The sequence below is a fragment of the Ipomoea triloba genome, chromosome 8 (genome assembly GCF_003576645.1).
Source record: "Ipomoea triloba cultivar NCNSP0323 chromosome 8, ASM357664v1".
Classification (NCBI taxonomy): domain Eukaryota; kingdom Viridiplantae; phylum Streptophyta; class Magnoliopsida; order Solanales; family Convolvulaceae; genus Ipomoea; species Ipomoea triloba.
The window spans coordinates 10,549,236-10,570,208 of record NC_044923.1 but is presented as its reverse complement, the minus strand read 5'-3'; the positions used below and the strand labels follow the sequence as shown (position 1 = coordinate 10,570,208).

General features: G+C 36.2%; 2 protein-coding genes across 2 annotated transcripts; both read left to right on the top strand.

Moving 5' to 3' along the window:
- Positions 1-13,083: 13,083 nt before the first annotated feature.
- Positions 13,084-14,760, top strand: LOC116026940. The gene has a single exon (XM_031268366.1). It carries the CDS (start codon positions 13,084-13,086, stop codon positions 14,758-14,760), a length of 1,677 nt encoding a protein of 558 aa, XP_031124226.1.
- A 106-nt stretch (positions 14,761-14,866) lies between these two features.
- Positions 14,867-15,904, top strand: LOC116026939. The gene has a single exon (XM_031268365.1). It carries the CDS (start codon positions 14,867-14,869, stop codon positions 15,902-15,904), a length of 1,038 nt encoding a protein of 345 aa, XP_031124225.1.
- Positions 15,905-20,973: the final 5,069 nt, after the last annotated feature.

Here is a 20,973-nt window from a genome sequence, read left to right as displayed (position 1 = left end):
CATAGGGATGATCTAACTAACCTTGTCACAATATAAATGTTGATCTAACTAATCTGCGTACTATTTTTACAAAATTTGTTGGGTCATCAGAATGTGATGATTTAGGGATTAAGAATTTTACTTTTATATATGAACAAGAAAAAGAATAAAAAAGAGACAACCACTTGATCTGAAGTATTTAAAGGGACAGTAACTTTAATTTGTGTTTGAATTATTGGGAGAAGATAGAGACGAAAGGACCGTGCCAAATGGGCTGGAAGGGTCTATTTAAACCCTTCACAAGCATTGGGAATTTTATCATAAAGAATCATATTTACAGGCAGGTATGGCTTCTGTATCATTTCTCTTATTCAACATCTTCCTCTTACTTGTTGCTTCTAATGCTTCTTCTCCATCATCTATTGCTTCTCAACAATCCAAATTCTGGTTCCAAAATGTAGACAACAACATGCCTCGGTCTATTCTCTCTAAATTATCCACGCTCTCCGAGCTCGAAACAAAAGCCTTCACACCATTAGTATCCAACCAATACTTCACATCCAACCCCAAATTCTGCACAAGTGCTAATTTGGTTTGTGCTGCTGTAAAGACAATTCCTTGCATTGTCTATAGTCATTTCGATGATAATAATGTTACTGTCCCTTCTTTCTTTAGACTTTCAGTCCTGAAAAATGGCAACAAAATAACTCTGCCTATTCTCGGCAACAAATTCCCTAACCGTGCTTTTCTTCCTCCTCAAATAGCCACAAGTATTCAACTTAGCGAGAGCAACTTAGCGAGAGCGAGTTGCAAAGGATATTTCCCACTGCGCTTTCCATTCCTTCCACCAAGGCCTCTATGGACGGTTTCTTTTTAGGGGTATTTAAGGCGTAAGATTAAGGAGGAAGAAAAGCACGGTTAAGTTGAATAGAGGCCTTGGTGGAAGGAATGGAAAGCGCAGTGGGAAATATCCTTTGCAACTCGCTCTCGCTAAGTTGCTCTCGCGAAGTTGAATACTTGTGGCTATTTGAGGATCGAGGAAGAAAAGCACGGTTAGGGAATTTGTTTCGAGAACAGACAGAGTTATTTTGTTATCATTTTTCAGGACAGAAAGTCTAAAGAAAGACCAAGGCTCGGCTTCTTGGATAGGGACAGTAACATTATCATCGAAATGCACTTGACTATAGATAATGCAAGGAATTGTCTTTACAGCAAATGCACAAACCAAAATTAGCACTTGTGCAGAATTTGGGGTTGGATGTGAAGTATTGGTTGGATACTAATGGAGTGAAGGCTTTTGTTTCGAGGTTGGATAATTTAGAGAGAATAGACTGAGGCATGTTGTTGTCTACATTTTGGAACCAGAATTTGGATTGTTGAGAAGCAACAGATGATGGAGAAAAAGCATTAGAAGCAACAAGTAAGAGGAAGATGTTGAATAAGAGAAATGATACATGTTAGTACAAATTAATTAATTGGCATATGTTAATTTTATTGGTTGGCATATAAATCAAACAAGTTGAGAAGGAAATTAATGCATGCATAATAATATAATATGTATGTGGCGTGAATGTGTGTGAAGTGGAAATTAATTAGTGAAAATAGCTTGTGCATGTGATTGGTACGTGGGAAATGGAAATGAAAGTGGCAAAAGAAATAAGAATTAGTTTATGCATGCATATTAAGAAAATGAAATATGCAATGATGTGGCAAAAAGAAATGCAATGCATGCATACGTGATTAGTGGCTCAAAATGAAAAATGAAATGGTGTGGCGCAAAGAAATGAATCATGGAAAATGGAAAATGCAAGGCATGTGAACGTGTGTAAATTGTGATGCAAAATGAAAGGGAAATTAATGCAAAGCATAAGAGTGGAGAAAGTGGAGTAAAACAAGGGAAAGAGATGTGATCGTGTGTACGTGAATCAAGGAAGAAAGGGGATCACTCAGCATTATAAATAGGTTCATTTACAATGAAGAAAATCGAAGTTTCCAAAACAAAAAAAATAATCATACTATTCTGGAAGGTGCTACAAGGGATTATTTGGAAGGTGCTGCAAGGAAACTTCAAAACAGGAAAAGATTGGTGTAGTATCTGGAGAAATTAGCTCCATGTTATATTAGTACAAGCTGTGTCAAAAGTTCAAACTGTACGTGTAAACTTTTTCATAAAGTTAGTTTATAAGGTTAATGTTTAAATAGGTGGTGGACCTAGTTTTGTAATTTATTGAACCTTGTAATTGTAAAAACCAGCGGGTTGATCTTAAGTGAAAAGGTTTTTAGGCGTGGCCCCGCAGATTAGGAGGTGTTCTCCAACTGCGTTATCAAATTCAGCTGTGTACTTATTTTGGCACTTCTTAAATTGCTTTATATTATATTATATATCTGCATTACATAATTTCAATACAGAAGCCATACCTGCCTGTAAATATGATAAAATTCTCAATGCTTGTGAAGGGTTTAAATAGACTCTTCCAGCCCATTTGGTACAGTCCTTTCTTCTCTATCTTCTCCCAATAATCCATACACAAAGTTACTGTCCCTTTAAAATTGAGTAAAACTACTATAGTTGAGAACTATATTAAGTATGAACTCAAAAATAAATAAAGATGGAGTATTTTGGTAGTGTGGGGGTGTGGGAGTTATCTGTAGGGCAAGGCGTTTAAAGAGTGCATGCATCAGTAGTTAGATCATCGATATGTAACAAGGTTAGTTATTGTTGCCTAGTTAGATCATCGATATGCATGCATCAGTAGGATTTCCATTTTATTTCAGTTCCTTATTTCTTGCCGTTGACAGAGAAACCTTTCCTATAATTATAAATCAACATTTATATTGTGACAAGGTTAGTTAGATCATCGATATGTCATGTGCAGGGCCGTATCTGAGCATGTGCAGCCGCACAGGGCCCCCAATTTTTGAGGGCCCCATATTTTTAAAAAAAATTATATGTATATATAGTTTATAAAAATTTAGGCTAAATGTAATAAGATTGAACCAATTTGTGACAAGATGAAATTGAACCACAATTGCTTTTAAAAACCCAATATATATATATTGCCAATTCCAATATATTTATATATTTCCTAATCTAAATCTCAATTAGCAAAGACATTGCCAATTCCAATATATATGCATTTTTTTTATACAATATTTATATTTTGATACAACTTTTTGAACAACTATTATTTATATATAGAAATTACTCGGAAAAAAAAAAGGTCTCAAATTAAGATATGGCATAGGGCCCCAATTTTTATTGGAACGGCCCTGGTCATGTGAAATCAGTTGTTATACGGTGGACGACCATGATCCACAACATTGTGGACCATGGTCACAAAACGACGCCGTTTCAGTAAGTGGGTGGTACGGCGGCTGTTAGTCATAACGGAGCTCCGTAACTGATATTACAGTTCATCTCAAAAGATACTGCCTCACATTTATTTTTATATTATCGAATGAATCTGCAGTTATATCGAAAAGGAACTGCAGTTGTGTTGAAAGTGAATTGCAGTTGTGTTGAAAAAGAATTGCAGTTATATTGAAAGGGAAATTGCAATTGCGCGGAACGGGGGCCGTTTGTATTCATTAATCAAAACCACGTCATTCCACAGTAAAATTTGCGATGTGAAATGATGTTCCATGTTCATTTTATTAATAAAATCTGTTTCCGATCGGAAAACTAGATAAAGAGTTGCATGCAGAAAATTCACGCTCTTTCTTTCTTAGATTCTTTTGCTTCCATGGCAAAACAGCACCATGCGTTCAGCCATTATCTTAAAGATTCATCAGAAACTAACACGACCAACTCATCTTTTCTTGATACAATATAATTCCAATATTCCAAGCTCTTTTCATCACAAGTGCCGCTCCAAAGACGCCATTTTTCTTCTCTCCATCACTGCATCCAATGCTTTCATGTTCAACACCATAATTAGAGGCTATGCTTCAAGCTTTGATCCTGGTCGGGCGATTGTTTTTTCCAATGGGATGCTATTATGCTAAGGTATGGCATTGCTCTTAATAATTACCATTCTCTGTGAACCTTCCTTCTCTGCTTTAATGGCGACCTTAGTTAGGCTTATAAAAATCAATAGTTTAAAATATTTCATATTATAAGGATATATTTTATTTTGAACCTCAAGTCCTAATTAAAAATAATGCACATGGGCTCATTTTAAAATATTCTTAAAATGGCTTTTGTAATAGAAAATAGTTAATTTAATATCCTTATCAAAAGATACGTTTAACAATAAATTTTGTATAGTATTAAGGGGTGTATTCAATCACAACTTTCATAAACTTTTAAATACATACTTTTAAAGGGATGGATTTTAATTGATTTTTGTAGAGTTTTTGTAAACTTTCCTAGAATCTTTTAAACTTTTATAAACTTTGTAAGAGTTTATAAATATCCATAGAACAAACATTTATATTGTATACTTTTAAAAACTTTTTCATATTAAAAAGTTTACAAATGTCATTAAAACTCTAAATTGAATACACCCTCACAAACATTCCATAACTTCTATTAATATATTATCTATAAATTAGTGCATTGTAAAAATTTAAAAAAAAATATTGATGTCACAAAAATAAAGTATATTATTCATAAAGAAAATATAATTACTATAAAATAAATAAAGAATCTCTTAAAAATTTCAACTTAATACAATATATATATATATATATATATATTTATTTATTTATTTATTTATTTATTTATTTATATTTATATTTATATTTATAAATTAATAATTAATAAACATACAATTATATAAAATTATAAACATATTAATTAAATAAAATTTAAAAAATTTGCTTGAACATAAAAAAAAAAAAGTATTTATGAAAGATTTGAAACGTACCGTAAAATTGATGGAAAATTTGCCTAGTTTAGATAGAGGAAAAAAAGTTTGTAGAGAATATTGAAAAGTTTGGGGTTGGAGGGTTGGATTTCATCTATTTATATTAATGAAGAGAAAGTCTATAGAAATCCTATTCTGACAGAGTTTGTGAAAGTCAATAACTTTTTGAATACCAGTAGACTTTTAATAACTCTATAAAAGTCTGAATCGAATACCTGTATACTTTTAAAGAATTTTGAAAAGTTTGAATTAAATACATGTATACTTTTAAAGAGTTTATAAAAGTCTAAATTGAATACCACCAAACTTTTAAAGTTGATAAAAGTATTTAAAAGTTCATGAAAGTCGTGATTGAATACACCCCTTTAGAAAATAATTATATATTATAATTTGGATTAAATTAAACCCTTTAGGTTGTTCCTCATAGATGTCTTGGTGTAAATAACCATTTAGAAAGGCGGTATTGATTGTCATCCATTTGAAACAATGTGAATCCCAAGATACATGCATCTGTCTAATTGACTTTTTAGGTAAAGTTTGAGAGCCTATTTGACACTTTTTCTAAAAAGTATATATTTTTTTCTTCAATTTCATTAATTTATACTTATTACAATTATTGATAACTCATTAAAATACGGATTGGGTGACCGTTTGCGGGTCAAAGATAGTTTTGTTGTCAGAAATAGCGTTGAAGTGTGGTCGAAATTTTAATAACCTGTTATCACAGGTCACTAACAAGTTTTTAGACTTGATTACACCAAAATACAATTTTGACGTGTTTAATTACAATTTTAAAATGTTTAGGGGTCTAATTGACTTTTCAGGTGATGTTTGAAGGCCTATTTGACCATTTTCTCAATAGGTTTTGATAAAAATTTTTTAAAAAGTACTGAGTTTTGATTAATTTTATATTTATATATATTAATTTTTTATTTTTAATGTAATCAATTATTTTTATTTTGATTCCTATTTACTACCAGTGACATAAACGCATTACCATTGCCAATATTTAATTAACATTTCAATTCCAATTTTTGAACCAAACAAAGCCTTAGTATTTTTTTTTTGAAAAAAATATTTATTAATGCTTAAAGAAAGATAACTGCGGAGCTAACTGATATTTATAATTAGAGATCGAAATAGGCTAAGCCGAGCTAAACTTTAGAAAATTAGGCCTTGGCCTGCTACGAAAATTTAAAACTTAGACCTGGGTCTGAAGCTGTATGTAGGCTTTTTGTTAAACTCAAGTCTTATCCTATAATTGGCCTGGCTTGGCTTGAAGCATTTTTAAAAGTTATTTAATATTTAGGCAATTAAAGAAAGTCAAACTTTGAGTCTATTTACAACTTAAATAAGTATATCTAAATAATTTAATAAAATATACCTAACACAAAACTAATACATAATTACATAAGTATATCACCACAATGCAAACATAATAGCATTAAAATACAAAATAAAATAACATCATGCTTGTTAACTTGTTTAGAAATAAATTCAATTGTATTATTGTTTGTTATCTTATATAATCTCATAAATAATTAACAATCAACTCACATAATTAAGTTGCGACATTTCATTAAATATTATGACAATCAGAACAATTACTAAAAAAAGCGAGTAAATACCCAAAATAATCACTCGAATATAGCATAATTCACAAATTAAACATAGTAGTACATCATTAATTAAAAAAAATTGTATATCTTAATATGTTATATAGACTTTTTTAGAACATTTTTAAAACATTATGTTAGGAATAAAATTGTAATAGTTTTGATGAGCCAATTTGTAATTTTAGAAATCCCCTATTTTATTTTTAGAGTGTAGAGTTTAGACCCGTAAGACAAGTCATGACAATAGTTTGGTTCGAATTATTGTTTTATATAATACATTTTGTCATGACTCTTGTAAGTCATTTGCTTCCATTATATACATGAGTGTGCATGATCTAATGGACAAGGCCGAATTATCATTGCTAGACTAGAAGGCACGAGTTCAAATCCTGTTGAGAACATTTTAAGCTTTGAAGCACTAGAAGTGCCACGATCCAAGTCCGCGAGGAAGTCAATTTTTGGATCAAGCTCCATAGAGCTAGTCAAAGTCAAGGAGGAAGAAGTTCAAGATCCACTATCTCTACACCATACGCTACACAATGCAAAGAAGGATCAACTATATTTATTTGATGAATATAACTAAATGAGTTGAAATGGAGAAATGGTTAAAGGCTTGAAAATATATCTAATGGTCTAGTGTTCAAATCCTACATATTACATTTTAAAGCCATTGCCTAATGGAGGAATCTTGGAGCTAGTCACACGGCCAAGACTTTTAGAGTTAATTTTGGTCAATGGAGCTAGTTTTGGTCAATAGAGCAAGTGATGAAGCAAGTCAAAGTCAACATGGAGCAACTTTTGGCTTAGCTTATGCGCGTGATCCATACTACACATCTACACGCATGAAAGGCCTTTTAGAGCAAAGTTATGGAGCAACCTAAAGTGGAATTTATACTTAACCATTTTTGCATGGTTCATATTTTCCAGTACGTGATGCTATGAACCAGAAGAAATCTGAAGGTGGTGATTTTCTGAAAATTATTGTTCATACTCAAGCAAGAACCACCCGGTAAATATTTTTGAAAGATCAACTTGCCCAAGATCAAATGAAGAATACAACAAAGTCAAGAATATCAAGCTCTGAAAGATACAAAGTCTGCAACATCAAGCTGAGAAGGCAACAAAGTCAAAAATTGGAGGCTACAAGTTTCAAGGATCAATCAAGCCGTAAAAGAATACTTTGTGAGCAATTTACAGAGGTAATTTGTCAAAAGTTACCAGTGACATTAAATGTGCAGATCAAAATGGAGATCTTATCAGATCAAATTGGCAAGTTATCAGAGCAATGGTATGATCATTAAATGAAGAGGTATGGCCATCAAGATCAGATTGAAATGACCAATCAGATCAAGTGGACGTTCAAAATTTGAATGTTCATAACGGGCAAATAATTCTTTTAATTATAAAAAGCCCAAGAAGACTTGAAGACAAGCGTGAGATACACAAGTGAGAACGAGGGAATACAGAGATAACAAGGATTACAGCACTACGAACCAAAACGTGAAAAACTACAAGTGGTGCTACTGAGCGGTGAATGCGATAAAAATACAAAGTGCTGAGATATTGAGCTATACACGAGAGGAATTCAAGTCCTAGAAAAGAAATCTTTATTTCTTTGAACAACAGTTGTATCTCTACCGAGAGTAGAAAGGAGTGTAGCTGGGTGCGTAACACTTGGTTGGAACGTAGCTTTGTGTGTAGCGTTCGGGAACGTAGCTTTGTGTGTAGTGTTCGGGGAGCGTAGCTTTGTGCGTAGCGCTCAGGAGCTTAGCTTTGTGCGGAGAGCTCGTGGTTGAGTGTAGCTTTGTGCGTAGCACTCGGGAGTTTCACTATTGTATCTGGGTGATGGAAGATAGTGGAAATCTTCCTTGGAGAAGGAAGAAGTGGAGTAGGAGAATTACACCATCTCCGAACCACTATAAATCTCTGCTTCTCATTTACTTTACTGCACTTTACATATTTGCATGCTTTAACTCACTAACCCTTTACGTACTGTGTTGATCATATCATCTGGGTTTGTGTGTTCCCACGTTCGCATGTGGTTCAAACTTTGTATACATATTCTTTGAGCTATTTTAAGATTTTCCAACGTGTTGCATGTCAAGTATCTCTTCAGTTTTACGCAGTTTTAATTTATAGCACTTTACCGTACGATATTCCGCTGCACATTTCAAGTTGAATTTATTCACTTGAAATCTTTGTTGTTGAAGTCTTATAAAGTTTTTAATTGTTAGAAAAGTCTATTCACCCCCCCCTCTAGACTTTTCACCACCCTATTGGGACCAACACATTACGACAAATTTAAACTATTATTACTAACAATGAATTAATTAATTCAGCGCACATATTAGTGGTGGACATTATTTTTCTTATATTGGTGTATGTTTTTTGAAGATCTCATATTCTAAATACACAAAGAATTAGTTTAACGTATATATTTATGTGAATAACATAAGAAATTAATTTTTAAATTAACTTTTAACATAAAGAAAACGAAACATGCCAAAGGCCTTGTGGTCTAGTGGCACCTGGTTTACATTCCCACATGGATGGGAGTGGGTTTGAGCCTCAGTGGAGGTCCTTCAGTAGGACTCTGTCTGACTGTCTGTAACAAAGTCGGTAGTACTAAAAAAAAAAAAAGAAACATATATAATACATATAAAAATATTTAATTTCACTCATCATTAAATATTTTCAAATCGTAACACTTTCAATTGCTAAACTATTAGTAATTAAATTCCAGAAATATAGTCATTTATGATAATTATGGTATCAAAGTAATAAAGCTTACACATTAGCATGTGAGATAGATATTTTATTCATTCAAAATGTTACGCCCTAAACGATTCATCAAACTGCCGCTAATTCACATATAGAATTAGTTTACTCATCACACTTTCCAACAGTTAAGAGGTAGTGCGTGGTTACTTTAAAATAAAAAAATGAGACTTTAAATTTCATTTTAGGGTGTGTTTGATTCGCAAATTGGAATCAAATACTTGGTAATACTAATAAGTTTTGGTAAAAGTATTTCGCATATTTGATAGTATGATGGAATTAGAATAATTACAAATATTAATGTTTGGTTGTGTATGACCTTATAATGAGAATAAATGTTTAAAACAAAAACAAGGTAATTGATTCTAATATAATGATATCCAAAGCATGTTAATATGAACAATAAAAATCTAAAAGTATTAATTCAAACTTAAAAATTAGATTATCAATAGGATGAAATGATATCATTTTTAAGTAGGAATTGAAATTTTTAACTAATAGATAATCAAAACATATAATTATATTTTAAAATATTGTCAAACAAACATTAAGTATGATTTGATTCTCCTTCCCATGTAAACCCATAAACCAAAGGCAGCCTTACTCTTGTGCTTAAATCTCCTAGACGGCACTAAATGCGCAAATCATGGCTGATACTGCAGTTGTATTGAACGGATACTGCAGTTGTGTTGAAAGGATACTACAGTTGTGTTAAAAGGGAACTGCAGTTGCGCGGAACAGAGGCTGTGTCATCTATCTGAAACTGCAGTTGTGTTGAACGGATACTGCAGTTGTGTTGAAAAAATACTGCAGTTGTGTTGAAAGGATACTGCAGTTGTGTTCTCCTTTCAATACAACTACAGTATCAGCTATGATCATGGTCCACAATATAATTTGCGGGGTTGGGAAGGATAGATCACACTATTCTCCTTTCTTCTCTTTTCTCCTTCTTTCTATAAATCCAGAACAAGTGAACAACCCGTTCGCAGTTATCGAGCTTCTTCGACTTTCATCTCACAGTCGCATTGAGTCCCTTGGTCTCTGATCATCGTTCTTTGACTGATTCAAGGCTTTGGCGACAGATCTACGACCATCTTCTCCCTTCGTTCTCATGGAAGGCCACGGAAAAAGGGTTTCTCTTCTTGCTTGCGCCTTGTTTATTTCCGATCTGGACAGGTTACCCCGTCTTCCCATATTATTATTTTTCCATTTTTTCCGTTTTCCCTTTTGGTTTTCTCTCTTCATTCTCACTCGTTAGGGTTTTCCGGGTTGTTATGCCGTGAACCCAGGTCCACCTTGCAAGGTGGACCTAGGTCTACATTCACATACACTATACTCTACATTCACAATTTGTAAACTCCACATTCACACATTACAGGATTATATGTTTAGTAACTATATTACCACTGTTATGCATTCACACATTCAAAACTCTATATTCACAGGTCCTATATTCACAACTTGAGAATTCCACATTCACACATTACAGGGCTACAAGTTGCTAGAACTTCTTAACTTTATTACAGATTCACATATGCATAACTCTACATTCACAATTTATATACTCCATATTCACAATTTGAAATCTCCACATTCACACATTTCTGGGCAACTCTACATTCACACAATCATAAATCTACATTCACGATTTCTATACTCTACATTCACACTTTGAAACCTCTACATTCACACATTTTTGGACAACTCTATATTCAGCAATATGTTTATTATTTAAAAAAAAGAAGACAAAAACAACGTAGTTTTGGACCCCGGTCCACCTTGCAAGGTGGACCTGGGTCCACAGCATAATTTGCCGGGTTTTCCGGTGTGGTTTGACAAGACCCGGATCCGGTCGCGGTGGTGCATCCTGGGCTGATATCTGCGCAAATCGGTATGATATTTTTTTTTTTCAATAGCTTGTTAAAGTTCTGAACTTTGTTAAATTCGCATTTGCACTTAATTCAACAAATTACATATTACAATTTGAATAAACAAATTCAACATTTAATTACATATACATGAACATTTCGTATATAATCTTGTATTGATAATCTCTATAATGAAGTAATTAAACGTTTTAGCGTACCCAACTACATACCGAACCTGTAATGAAATGATTATGATTTATTACTGTCCCATCTTGGAACTATATTTTTTAAAAATAATTATTGAATTAGACAAATGACCAGATTTAATTAATTATTTTATTAATTAATCAAGAATCAAATTTAAAATTCATACTTGATTAATTAATAGAATAATTATTCTGGTCATTTGAATTAATTAAATAATTGTCGAGTGAACAACTCTCCTATTACCGCGGATACTGAGTTGAGTAGTTTGAAGGCAACATGTTTTGGTGTCCATAATGATGTATCCATATGACAAATTGCAAAGAGCTTACTGATTGTACCTCTCTTCTTTGGATTAATAACTTCCACAGCATATACTTGTGGTAGTGGTAACATATGGCAATAATACATGGCAAAGGGAAACAACAATTGGCAACAATCTTTTCCGTCTTGTAAGGTTGAATAACGTCCGGTAAGGGTGTCAAGATGGGCCGAAGCTCACGAAGCTCTCATTTTCACTGCGGGGTGGTTTAGGATAGGCCTGCGAGCTTCGACCCATCTTGACACGGACGTTTTTAAACCTTACATGACTGAAAAGATTGTTGCCCTCCGTGAATTGTTGTTTCATTTTGCCATCTATTATTGTCCTATGTTACCGTTAACACAAATCTATGTTGTGGATGTTATTAATTCAAAGAGAGGTACCGGTAAGCTTTTTGCAATTTGTCATATGGATACCTCATCATGAACACCAAATCATGTTGCCTTCAAACTATTCAACTCAATCCCCGAGAATAGGAGAAGTGTGTCACTCGACAATTATTTAATTAATTTAAATTACCAGAATAATTATTTTATTAATTAATCAAGTATTAATTATAAAGTTGATTCTTGATTAAATAATAAAATAACTAATTTGGTCATTTGTCTAATTCAATAATTATTTAAAAAATTTATAGTTCGGTTTTAATATAGATGAGACAGTAATAACTCATAATCACTTCGTTACATGGTTCGGTATGTAGTCGGTATGCTAAAACATTTAATCACTTTGTTACAAAGTATATCAATGCAAGATTATATATGAGATGTTCATGCATATGTAATTAATTGTTGAATTTGTTTATTTAAATTGGTAATTCAAAGTATATGAATACAAGATGATATACCAGAGATTGGTTATAGTTGTCCTTAAAATAAATATTTGCAATTTTATAAAAACGCTAGTCTAAATACTAAGTTTAAAAATGATAGTCTAAATAAATACTACCTTTGGTTTGAATTTCTCTAAGTTTTTTTTTAAAATCTCTTTCAGGTAGCTTTGTCATTGTCATCATCTTCAGTGCTGTTTTTTAAAAAAAAAATTATTGGTAATGTGTCGTGTGCAATTAGGTTATTGGTGGTAGTATAGAGGGCAACGCCATGCAATGAGATTATAATGTAGAAAGCTGTGGATTTGCCTCGTTGTGTTTGTATATATAATTAGAATCTTAGTTGTACTATAAACTCTTGATGTTGCAAGTGCATATTGATATTTGGCAGTGGTAGTTTTTCCTACAAGAAGTTTCATGTGTTGTGAGATGTGTGTCGTACAAGTTTCATGTATTGTGAGAAGTGTGTCGTATATTCTCATATGAAAGTATTGAACAAAATATTAATATTTAGTATATTTGTAAAGGTTAATGAGCAGTACATTTTGTTCTAGTTTATAATTAACTTGTTTACTTGATATTACGTATTGAAAAACGCTCTCTGGAAAACTCTCTGGCAATGTCCGGCGAGACCCCTCCGACGTGTCTCAATAGCGAAGAGCAAGATCAACTCGATAGAAGCACAAAGAAGACGAAAACGTCAACGGAATCACCAATGGGAGAGGCGATACCGCAAACGGCAGCTACGGGAATGGTGGCACCAGCAGGTACGCTCTCTTTTAAACAAGTTGTGGCAAATGAATCTGGGCATACCGAACAACGGGTGGTGAAGGAGATAGACTTGGTGTCTGATGATGAGGAAGAGGCTGATGATGATGTTGATCCACACTGTCCGATTATCAGAGTAACAAGGGAGGAAAAGGTCCGACTGCGTAGCAAGTGGAAGCAAACCTTAATAGTGAAGGTGATGGGTAGAAACGTTGGCTATGGCTACCTACTAAGGAGACTCACATCGCTGTGGAAACCAAAGGCAAGGATGGAGTTGGTGACTGTTGATAATGGGTATTTTTTGGTGAAATTTGCGTCCATTGACAATTATGAATTTGCGAAGTATGGAGGACCCTGGATGGTGTTAGATCACTATCTCATAGTAAAAGAGTGGATGCCAAATTTCGACCCGTTCACAGCCAAGACTGAAAGCATGATCGTGTGGATTAGATTCCCATGCCTTCCATCAGAATACTTCGACCGTCAGTTCCTACTGCGTGTGGGGGAGAAAGTAGGAAGGCCAATAAACATAGATACTGCAACGAGCCTGGTCTCGAGGGCAAGTTTTGCTAGGGTGTGTGTAGAGGTAGACATCACAAAACCTCTGTTGGCTAAGTTCACTTTGAAGAACAGGGTGCGGCCGATTGTTTATGAAGGACTTCATCTTATTTGTTTCAAGTGTGGGATGTACGGGCATAGTGTTGATGGATGTAGTCTGAATCGGAAGGAGGATATCACCCAGCAGTCGAATATGGATGGCGGTGGCCGGCCGGAGAACAGCTCCGGTGAGGGTAACGGTACTGAGGAGGGCATGCATGGTAAGAGAAACACACACATGGAAACTACCATAATCAGACCGGAAGTTACGGAAGATTACGGTTCGTGGATGATAGCACCGAAACATAAAAGGAATTACACCAAGAATCAGGGAAACAAGAATCAAGGTGGCAAAGATTATGGGAAGAAGGATCAGAACGAGGCTGGCAGAGGGAATCAAACGAGCGTGCAATCAGGGTCAAGGTATGCGTCTCTTGCTGAGAATCTTGAGGAGGAAAATGAACAAACAACAGAGGAGCCAATCCGAGACCAATCTGCAAGCGAGACCCAAGCCCAAGGACAAAAGAAAACTGGCCAGTCCAAAGGTAAGAGACAAACAACCCAAGTCTCGGAGAAGCAAATTAATGGAAATAATAAACATGGTCTTCATAAGAAATACGTCGAGGTAGGGGAGTCAAGTAGCAGGAAGAATCTAAGCAGAAAGACAACGGGGACACAAGCTAATCAAGAGGGAGCAGCCAGCGAACACACATTAGTCATGGGGGATAAGACAGGCTCCACCTCTGTCCGTGTTTTTGAATCAGAAACCGGGACCGAAGGGGAATGCATGACAGGGGCGGAGATTCTCAATGAACACCACGAGGATCCACCGGATGACGGACAGCTCGAGGGCCTGGAGTTGATGGAAGATATGGGTGAGAAAAATGAGGTGGTGGCTTCAGACGGTGAGGCCATGGAGCTCGAGCTGTGAGTCCTTTCTCGCTGTGTTTCTGTGTCTTTTTTCTGTGTTTTTCTTCTTTGTTTCCCTCGCTGTTTGTTGTCGTCTTTCGCCTTTTCCTTCTTTGTTTGTTTTTTCCATGAAGATTATTACCTGGAATTGTCAAGGAGCAGCTTCTAAAGGGTTTATTAGAGCTGCAAAATGGTTTGTTAAACAGCACCAACCAAGCATTTTCTGCCTTGTTGAAACCAAGGTCTCAGGTGAAAATGCGAATAGTATATGCGTTAAAATTGGTTTTGAAAAATGGGCTAGAGTTGAAGCCATCGGCTATAGTGGAGGTATTTGGATTATGTGGTCGGGTACTCTGCAGATTGATATTCTCAACTTTCACCCTCAGTTCGTACACATGACGGTCACGGAACCTACAGGGCGGATGTGGAATTTCTCGGTAGTTTACGGTAGCCCGTCCCTTCAGCTCCGTCGACGGCTTTGGAATTCTTTATCAAGAAATAAGGTCCAGGTTGATCACCCCTGGTTGATTGCAGGAGACTTTAATGCTATTGTTAATAGCGAAGAGTCCTCAAACCCCAACAACTCAGGACATCACAGGAATGGGGACTTCAAAAATTGGATTTTCACTGAAGCTCTGGTTGATCTCGGTTTCATGGGGCAGAAGTTCACGTGGAGACGGGGAAGGGAGGAAGGAACCTTTAAAGGTGCCAGACTTGACCGTGCTCTTTGCTCCATGGATTGGGTGGAAAGGATGTGTGAGACGAGGGTGGTCCATCTTACGACCATTGCCTCGGATCATTGTCCTATTCTTATTGATCTCGATACTAATAACAGCAAAAGGCAGCATAACTTCATGTTTCAGGGTGCCTGGGCCTCTCACCACTCGTTCTTAGATCTAATTAAGAACAACTGGCGCATGGATGATACAGTATGGAATAACAGAGAACACATGGCGACCACTTTTAAACAGTGGAACCGTAATGTATTTGGTAACATACACCACAGGAAAAACAACCTTTTAAGGCGTCTGGACGGGATCCAAAGGCAATTACATCATGCAAATCATGCTGGACTCATCAAGCTGGAAAGAAAAATTCGAAAAGAATTAGAAGATGTCCTACACCAAGAAGAGATCCTTTGGTTCCAACAAGCAAGGGAGGAGTGAATTGCTTCAGGTGACAGAAACACCAAATTCTACCACGCGGCTGTCAGGAGCAAAAAAGCTAAAAAACAGAGTCATAATTTCCTGAATGAGGAGGGAAACCCCATGACCGATGATCATCAAATTGAAGTGGCCATCCAAATATACTTCACTGGAATATTCACTAAGGATGTTGAAGTTGACACCACTTGTATTGTGAAAGGAAAATTCCCCTCTCTCTGTGCAGAGGATTGGATGTCGTTTAATAGGCCTTTCTCTAGTGAAGAGGTCAATACAGCTTTATTTGATATGAGCCCTCTGAAAGCCCCGGGTCCGGATGGTTTCCATGCGTCCTTCTACCAGAAGGCATGGCCAGTAGTAGGAAAATCAGTCTTCAAGCAAGTTGACCTATTTTTGAGGACTGGAAAACTCGAGGATGGCATTAACGATACTTTAATTGCCCTTATTCCTAAAAATAGTTGCCCCACCAGTGCTAGTCAATATAGGCCGATCAGCTTATGTAATGTGATTTATAAAATCATTACAAAAGCAATGACCAACCGTATTAAACCGATCTTGAGGAAGTTGATTGGACAAGAACAAAGCAGTTTTGTTCCAGGCAGGCAGATCACAGACAATATCTTGATCTACCAAGAAGTTGTTCACACTATGCGCACAAAACAAGGAAAGAAAGGCATCATGGCCCTCAAAATTGACCTTGAAAAAGCATATGATAGGCTTAACTGGGATTTTATCCGGGACACTCTCACGGATGTGGGGATGACCAATGAGTGGGTTAGGAACATCATGGCATGCGTTGAGTCCCCTAGATTGAGCATTTTATGGAAAGGAAGACAACTAGACCCGATCATGCCCTCTCGGGGCATCCGTCAGGGCGATGCCATATCTCCCTATTTGTTCGTTCTATGCATGGAACGCCTTAGTCAGACAATTAAAGCCGAGGTTGCTCAAGGAAGATGGAAAGGTGTGCGGCTATCCAGGTACGGCCCTAATCTCACCCATCTGTTTTTCGCTGACGATCTTGTGTTGTTTGCTGAGGCTTCGCAGGAACAAATCACTACCATTGCACAGTGCCTAGAACGGTTTAGCAAGGCCTTGGGCCAGAAAGTAAGCCTGAATAAATCACAAATTTATTTTTCCAAGAACGTGGATAGGGAAGAAGCTCGTAAGATCTCTGACATTGCCGGCATCCCGGCATCCACCAACCTTGGTAAGTATCTCGGGGTACCCACGTTCCACGGCAGAGTTACTAACAACCTGTTCTCTCCGATGTTGGATAAAATGGATGATAGACTTAATGGCTGGAAAACTAAATTCCTCATGCTAGCTGGGAGACAAATTCTGGCACAGTCGGTCCTCCAAACTATCCCTTATTATGGCATGCAAACAATCTTCATGCCAGTTGGTGTTTGGGAGGAGATTGACAAACGCATTCGTCGTTTTATTTGGGGAGGCACCCCAGAGGTCCGGAAGTGCCACCTTGTGTGCTGGGAAAATGTCACGAAACCGAAAAGTGCGGGAGGCCTAGGAATTAGATCTGCAAGGGATATGAACATGGCTTTCATGGCTAAACTTGGATGGCAAGTCGCCACCAATACGGAAAGTCTTTGGGTTGAAATCCTTAAGGAGAAGTACGCGCATGGAAAAGTAGGACTTGAAGCCCTATGCCCGAAGCGGCCTTGCTCGAATGCATGGAGAGGAATTATAGCTGCTACGGCCATCGTTCGAAAGGGAATTAGAAATCAGGTTAGAAATGGCAAAGCTACTTGCTTCTGGACGGATGCTTGGATTCACGAGGAACCTCTCGCTGACATCCTCCCTAATCACATGAATATGCACAACTATGAAGATAAGGTCTGTGATTATTGGCACAACGATGGGAGATGGAAGTGGGAAATCATGCCACCGATGCCGCTAGAGATAAAACAAAAGCTGGAGGTTACGACGGTGCAAGAGGGAGAAGGAAACGATGAAAGCTACTGGAAGAAGGAGGCGTCAGGTAATTTCTCTGTTAACTCTGCGTTTCTTTTAACTCATGCTCTTGAGACCAACGTTCAGGAAAGATTTTGGAACAAACTCTGGAGACTAAAGGTCCCTAACAAAATCAAGACTTTCTTATGGACCGCCATGCATGATCGTGTCATGGGGAATGTGGAGAGAAAGAGAAGAGGTCTCACTTTGGATGATGGATGTGTGGAGTGCCCCAGGGTGGCGGAAACAACTGCACATATTCTATGGAGCTGCGAGAAGGCCATGGAACTCTGGAGGGCTTTTGCAGGTGCGACGAGAAGAAGAAGATGGAGACGCTTACAGTTCAAGGACTGGATTATGGACAATATTAACAATGACCATGGGGAGCCTGGAGATACCGATTGGCCCAACCGTTTTGCCATCATCGTCTGGTGGATTTGGAGATGGCGGTGTGACAAAATCTTTAACGATAGAGGAGTGACGACACAACACAAGATAAGCTGGATAAAGGAAGCTGTTCATGAGACTGCTACTGCCTTTGCTCGCGTCAAAACCAGCAGCACCACGGAGAGAAGGACCAGAACTACTTGGCTTAAATGGAGGGCTTCTACGGATCACTGCTTCACGCTTAACATTGACGGGAGTGTTAAGTCTGGGATCCAAAAGGCTGGAATAGGCGGTGTCATGTGGAACGCGAGGGGAGAGTGGGTTGGAGGCATCATGTGTAGAACATCTTATGCGGATCCAGCTATTGTGGAAGCAAGAGCTATTGTGGAATGTTTAGACTGGGCATGGAAAAGAGGCGTTCGTGACTTAGAGGTTCAATCGGACGCCAAAACTATAATCCAGTGGATTCAAGAAGACTTGGATGGTCGAGGACCCATCCGCCAATGCATTGACGAGATCAGATGGTGGCTCACCAGAGATTGGAAGGTTTCTTTTCGAGTGATCTATAGGGAACAGAACAGAGTGGCCGACCGCCTCGCAGCATTTGGAGCTATGCAGAATGATGAGAGGAAGATAGTAGATGTTTGCCCCCTTGTGAGCGAGGAAGCTTACCTCGAGGACTTAGCGCACGTCGTGACTTTGCGCAGAGTGGTGGAACCAACCCTCATGTCTGATATAAAAAACTTGTTTACTTGATAGTAACAATAATGACTTTGCAGGTAGTCCAAATATTGATGCCGCAATTTGTTCAATTTCATCAACAGTTTCCAATCCATTTTGCACCTGTTCATTTTGACGCTCATATTTTTGGAATCATGATGAATGAGTGTACTACTTGATTTTGTGTGTGCATGCGTGTGTATGTAACAACCCGAAATTTTGTAAGTATTTTAAAGAAAATATTATTATTATTTTTGACATATTTTTGCCTAAAAGAATTTTTGAAAATTTTTATTTATGACAAAACATATTTGCAAACGTATATGTATATATATATTTATTTCAAAAATAGTTAACAAGAGTTGATTTGGTTCATTAGACTAAGTCTTGAGATGTCTATAGAAGGTCTTTGGTTTGAATCTGGGCAACACACAAATTATTTTTTTTAAAATCTATATTTTGTTATTCGTTTGGGACTTTGATGTTGAGTATGAGGTCTAGGGCTCAAACCTTGCTAGTATTGTGATTGTTTTGAAAAGAAAAAAAAAATATGTGGTAGTGTTTTGTTCTAGTAAGTAATCTTATTTTAATTGTGAGTTGAGTGATTTTCTCTATTTGTGATCAATTATAATTTATATATTTATGTTGTATTTATATATAATGATAATTAGTAATTAGTAATAATAATAATAATTATAATAATGATAATTTAATAGTAAGGTTACGTACCTTATATCAAGGTAGAAGAGGAGAGCTACTTGCCTGTCTTCTTCTTTCGCGTGAGCATAGCCGAACAGGAGAGAGAGACTTGTCTGTCTTCTTCTTCTTCATACCCGACGCAGAGAGAGAGAGAGTCTTGATCATCCACATTCCCGCTCTTAGTCCGAAAGGACGAGATCCGAAAAGAGTGGTAGACAAAGTGTTTGATAAAATGCACAACCGAATGAGAAAATGGGAGTCCAAGTGTGACGTCTCTTGGTGATTTTACCTTTAACTTCCTTGAGTGAAGCACCATTTGCATCATTCCATTCTAGCCTAAATGAACCACATGCATAAGAACTAGTGAAGGCATCCACCTCCTTGTTTACTCTTTTGCCATAGATAGTTGTTCCTTGAAACTAATACCTTTCCATGATTTCTTTTGCTTTGGTTAATTCTTGTAACTCTTAATGACAAACCTCCTTAATGCCATGCACTTGACTTGACTTCAATTTGTCATCCTTAGAGAACAACACTCGGGAAATTTATTCTCCGTTTACACCTTTCCACCACCACTAAAACTACAACATCACATGGTCGTGCCACCCACTCTTTGTTTGTATTTAAGTCCATTTTAAAAATTTTAAACCAACGTTATATCTATTATTATTTTTGTTTTTTAATATCAATTTTTTTTAAAAAAAGACATATAATGTCGGTTCCTAGAAGGAAGCGACGTTGTATATGTAATTCTTTATTTATTTATTTTTTTATTTTTTTAAATAGATGAGCAAATAACGTCGGTTCCATATTGAACCGACGTTAAACTCTCAACCCTTTTAAAAAATTAAATAACCAACGTAAAAAATAATATATATTATTTTTTATTTATTTTATTGACATTTAACATCAGTTTTGAAATAACCAACGCTATATGTGAGACGTTATATGTTATTTCTGTAGTAGTGTCATTTGCATCTATTTGGAGAATTCTTGGCTACAATGAGAATTGGGTTAAGAATTTGAGCCATCCATTGAATAAATTGTGACACCTCGTAAAATCCTAACCCGAAATTTATTTTAATTAATTATTTTCCAATGAAAATTATTTCCAACTAGTCTAATTTCATAACAAAGAATAATTAGTAAAATATTTTTTTAAAGGAGCCCAACTTTTAAAGTAAAGATTATATATGTATACTAGCCCATATCTAATATCTTAATTCAAGACTATGATGGAATTATATTGATTCTATACCTATAAAAAAGCCCATTTAACCTTATCGTAAAATATC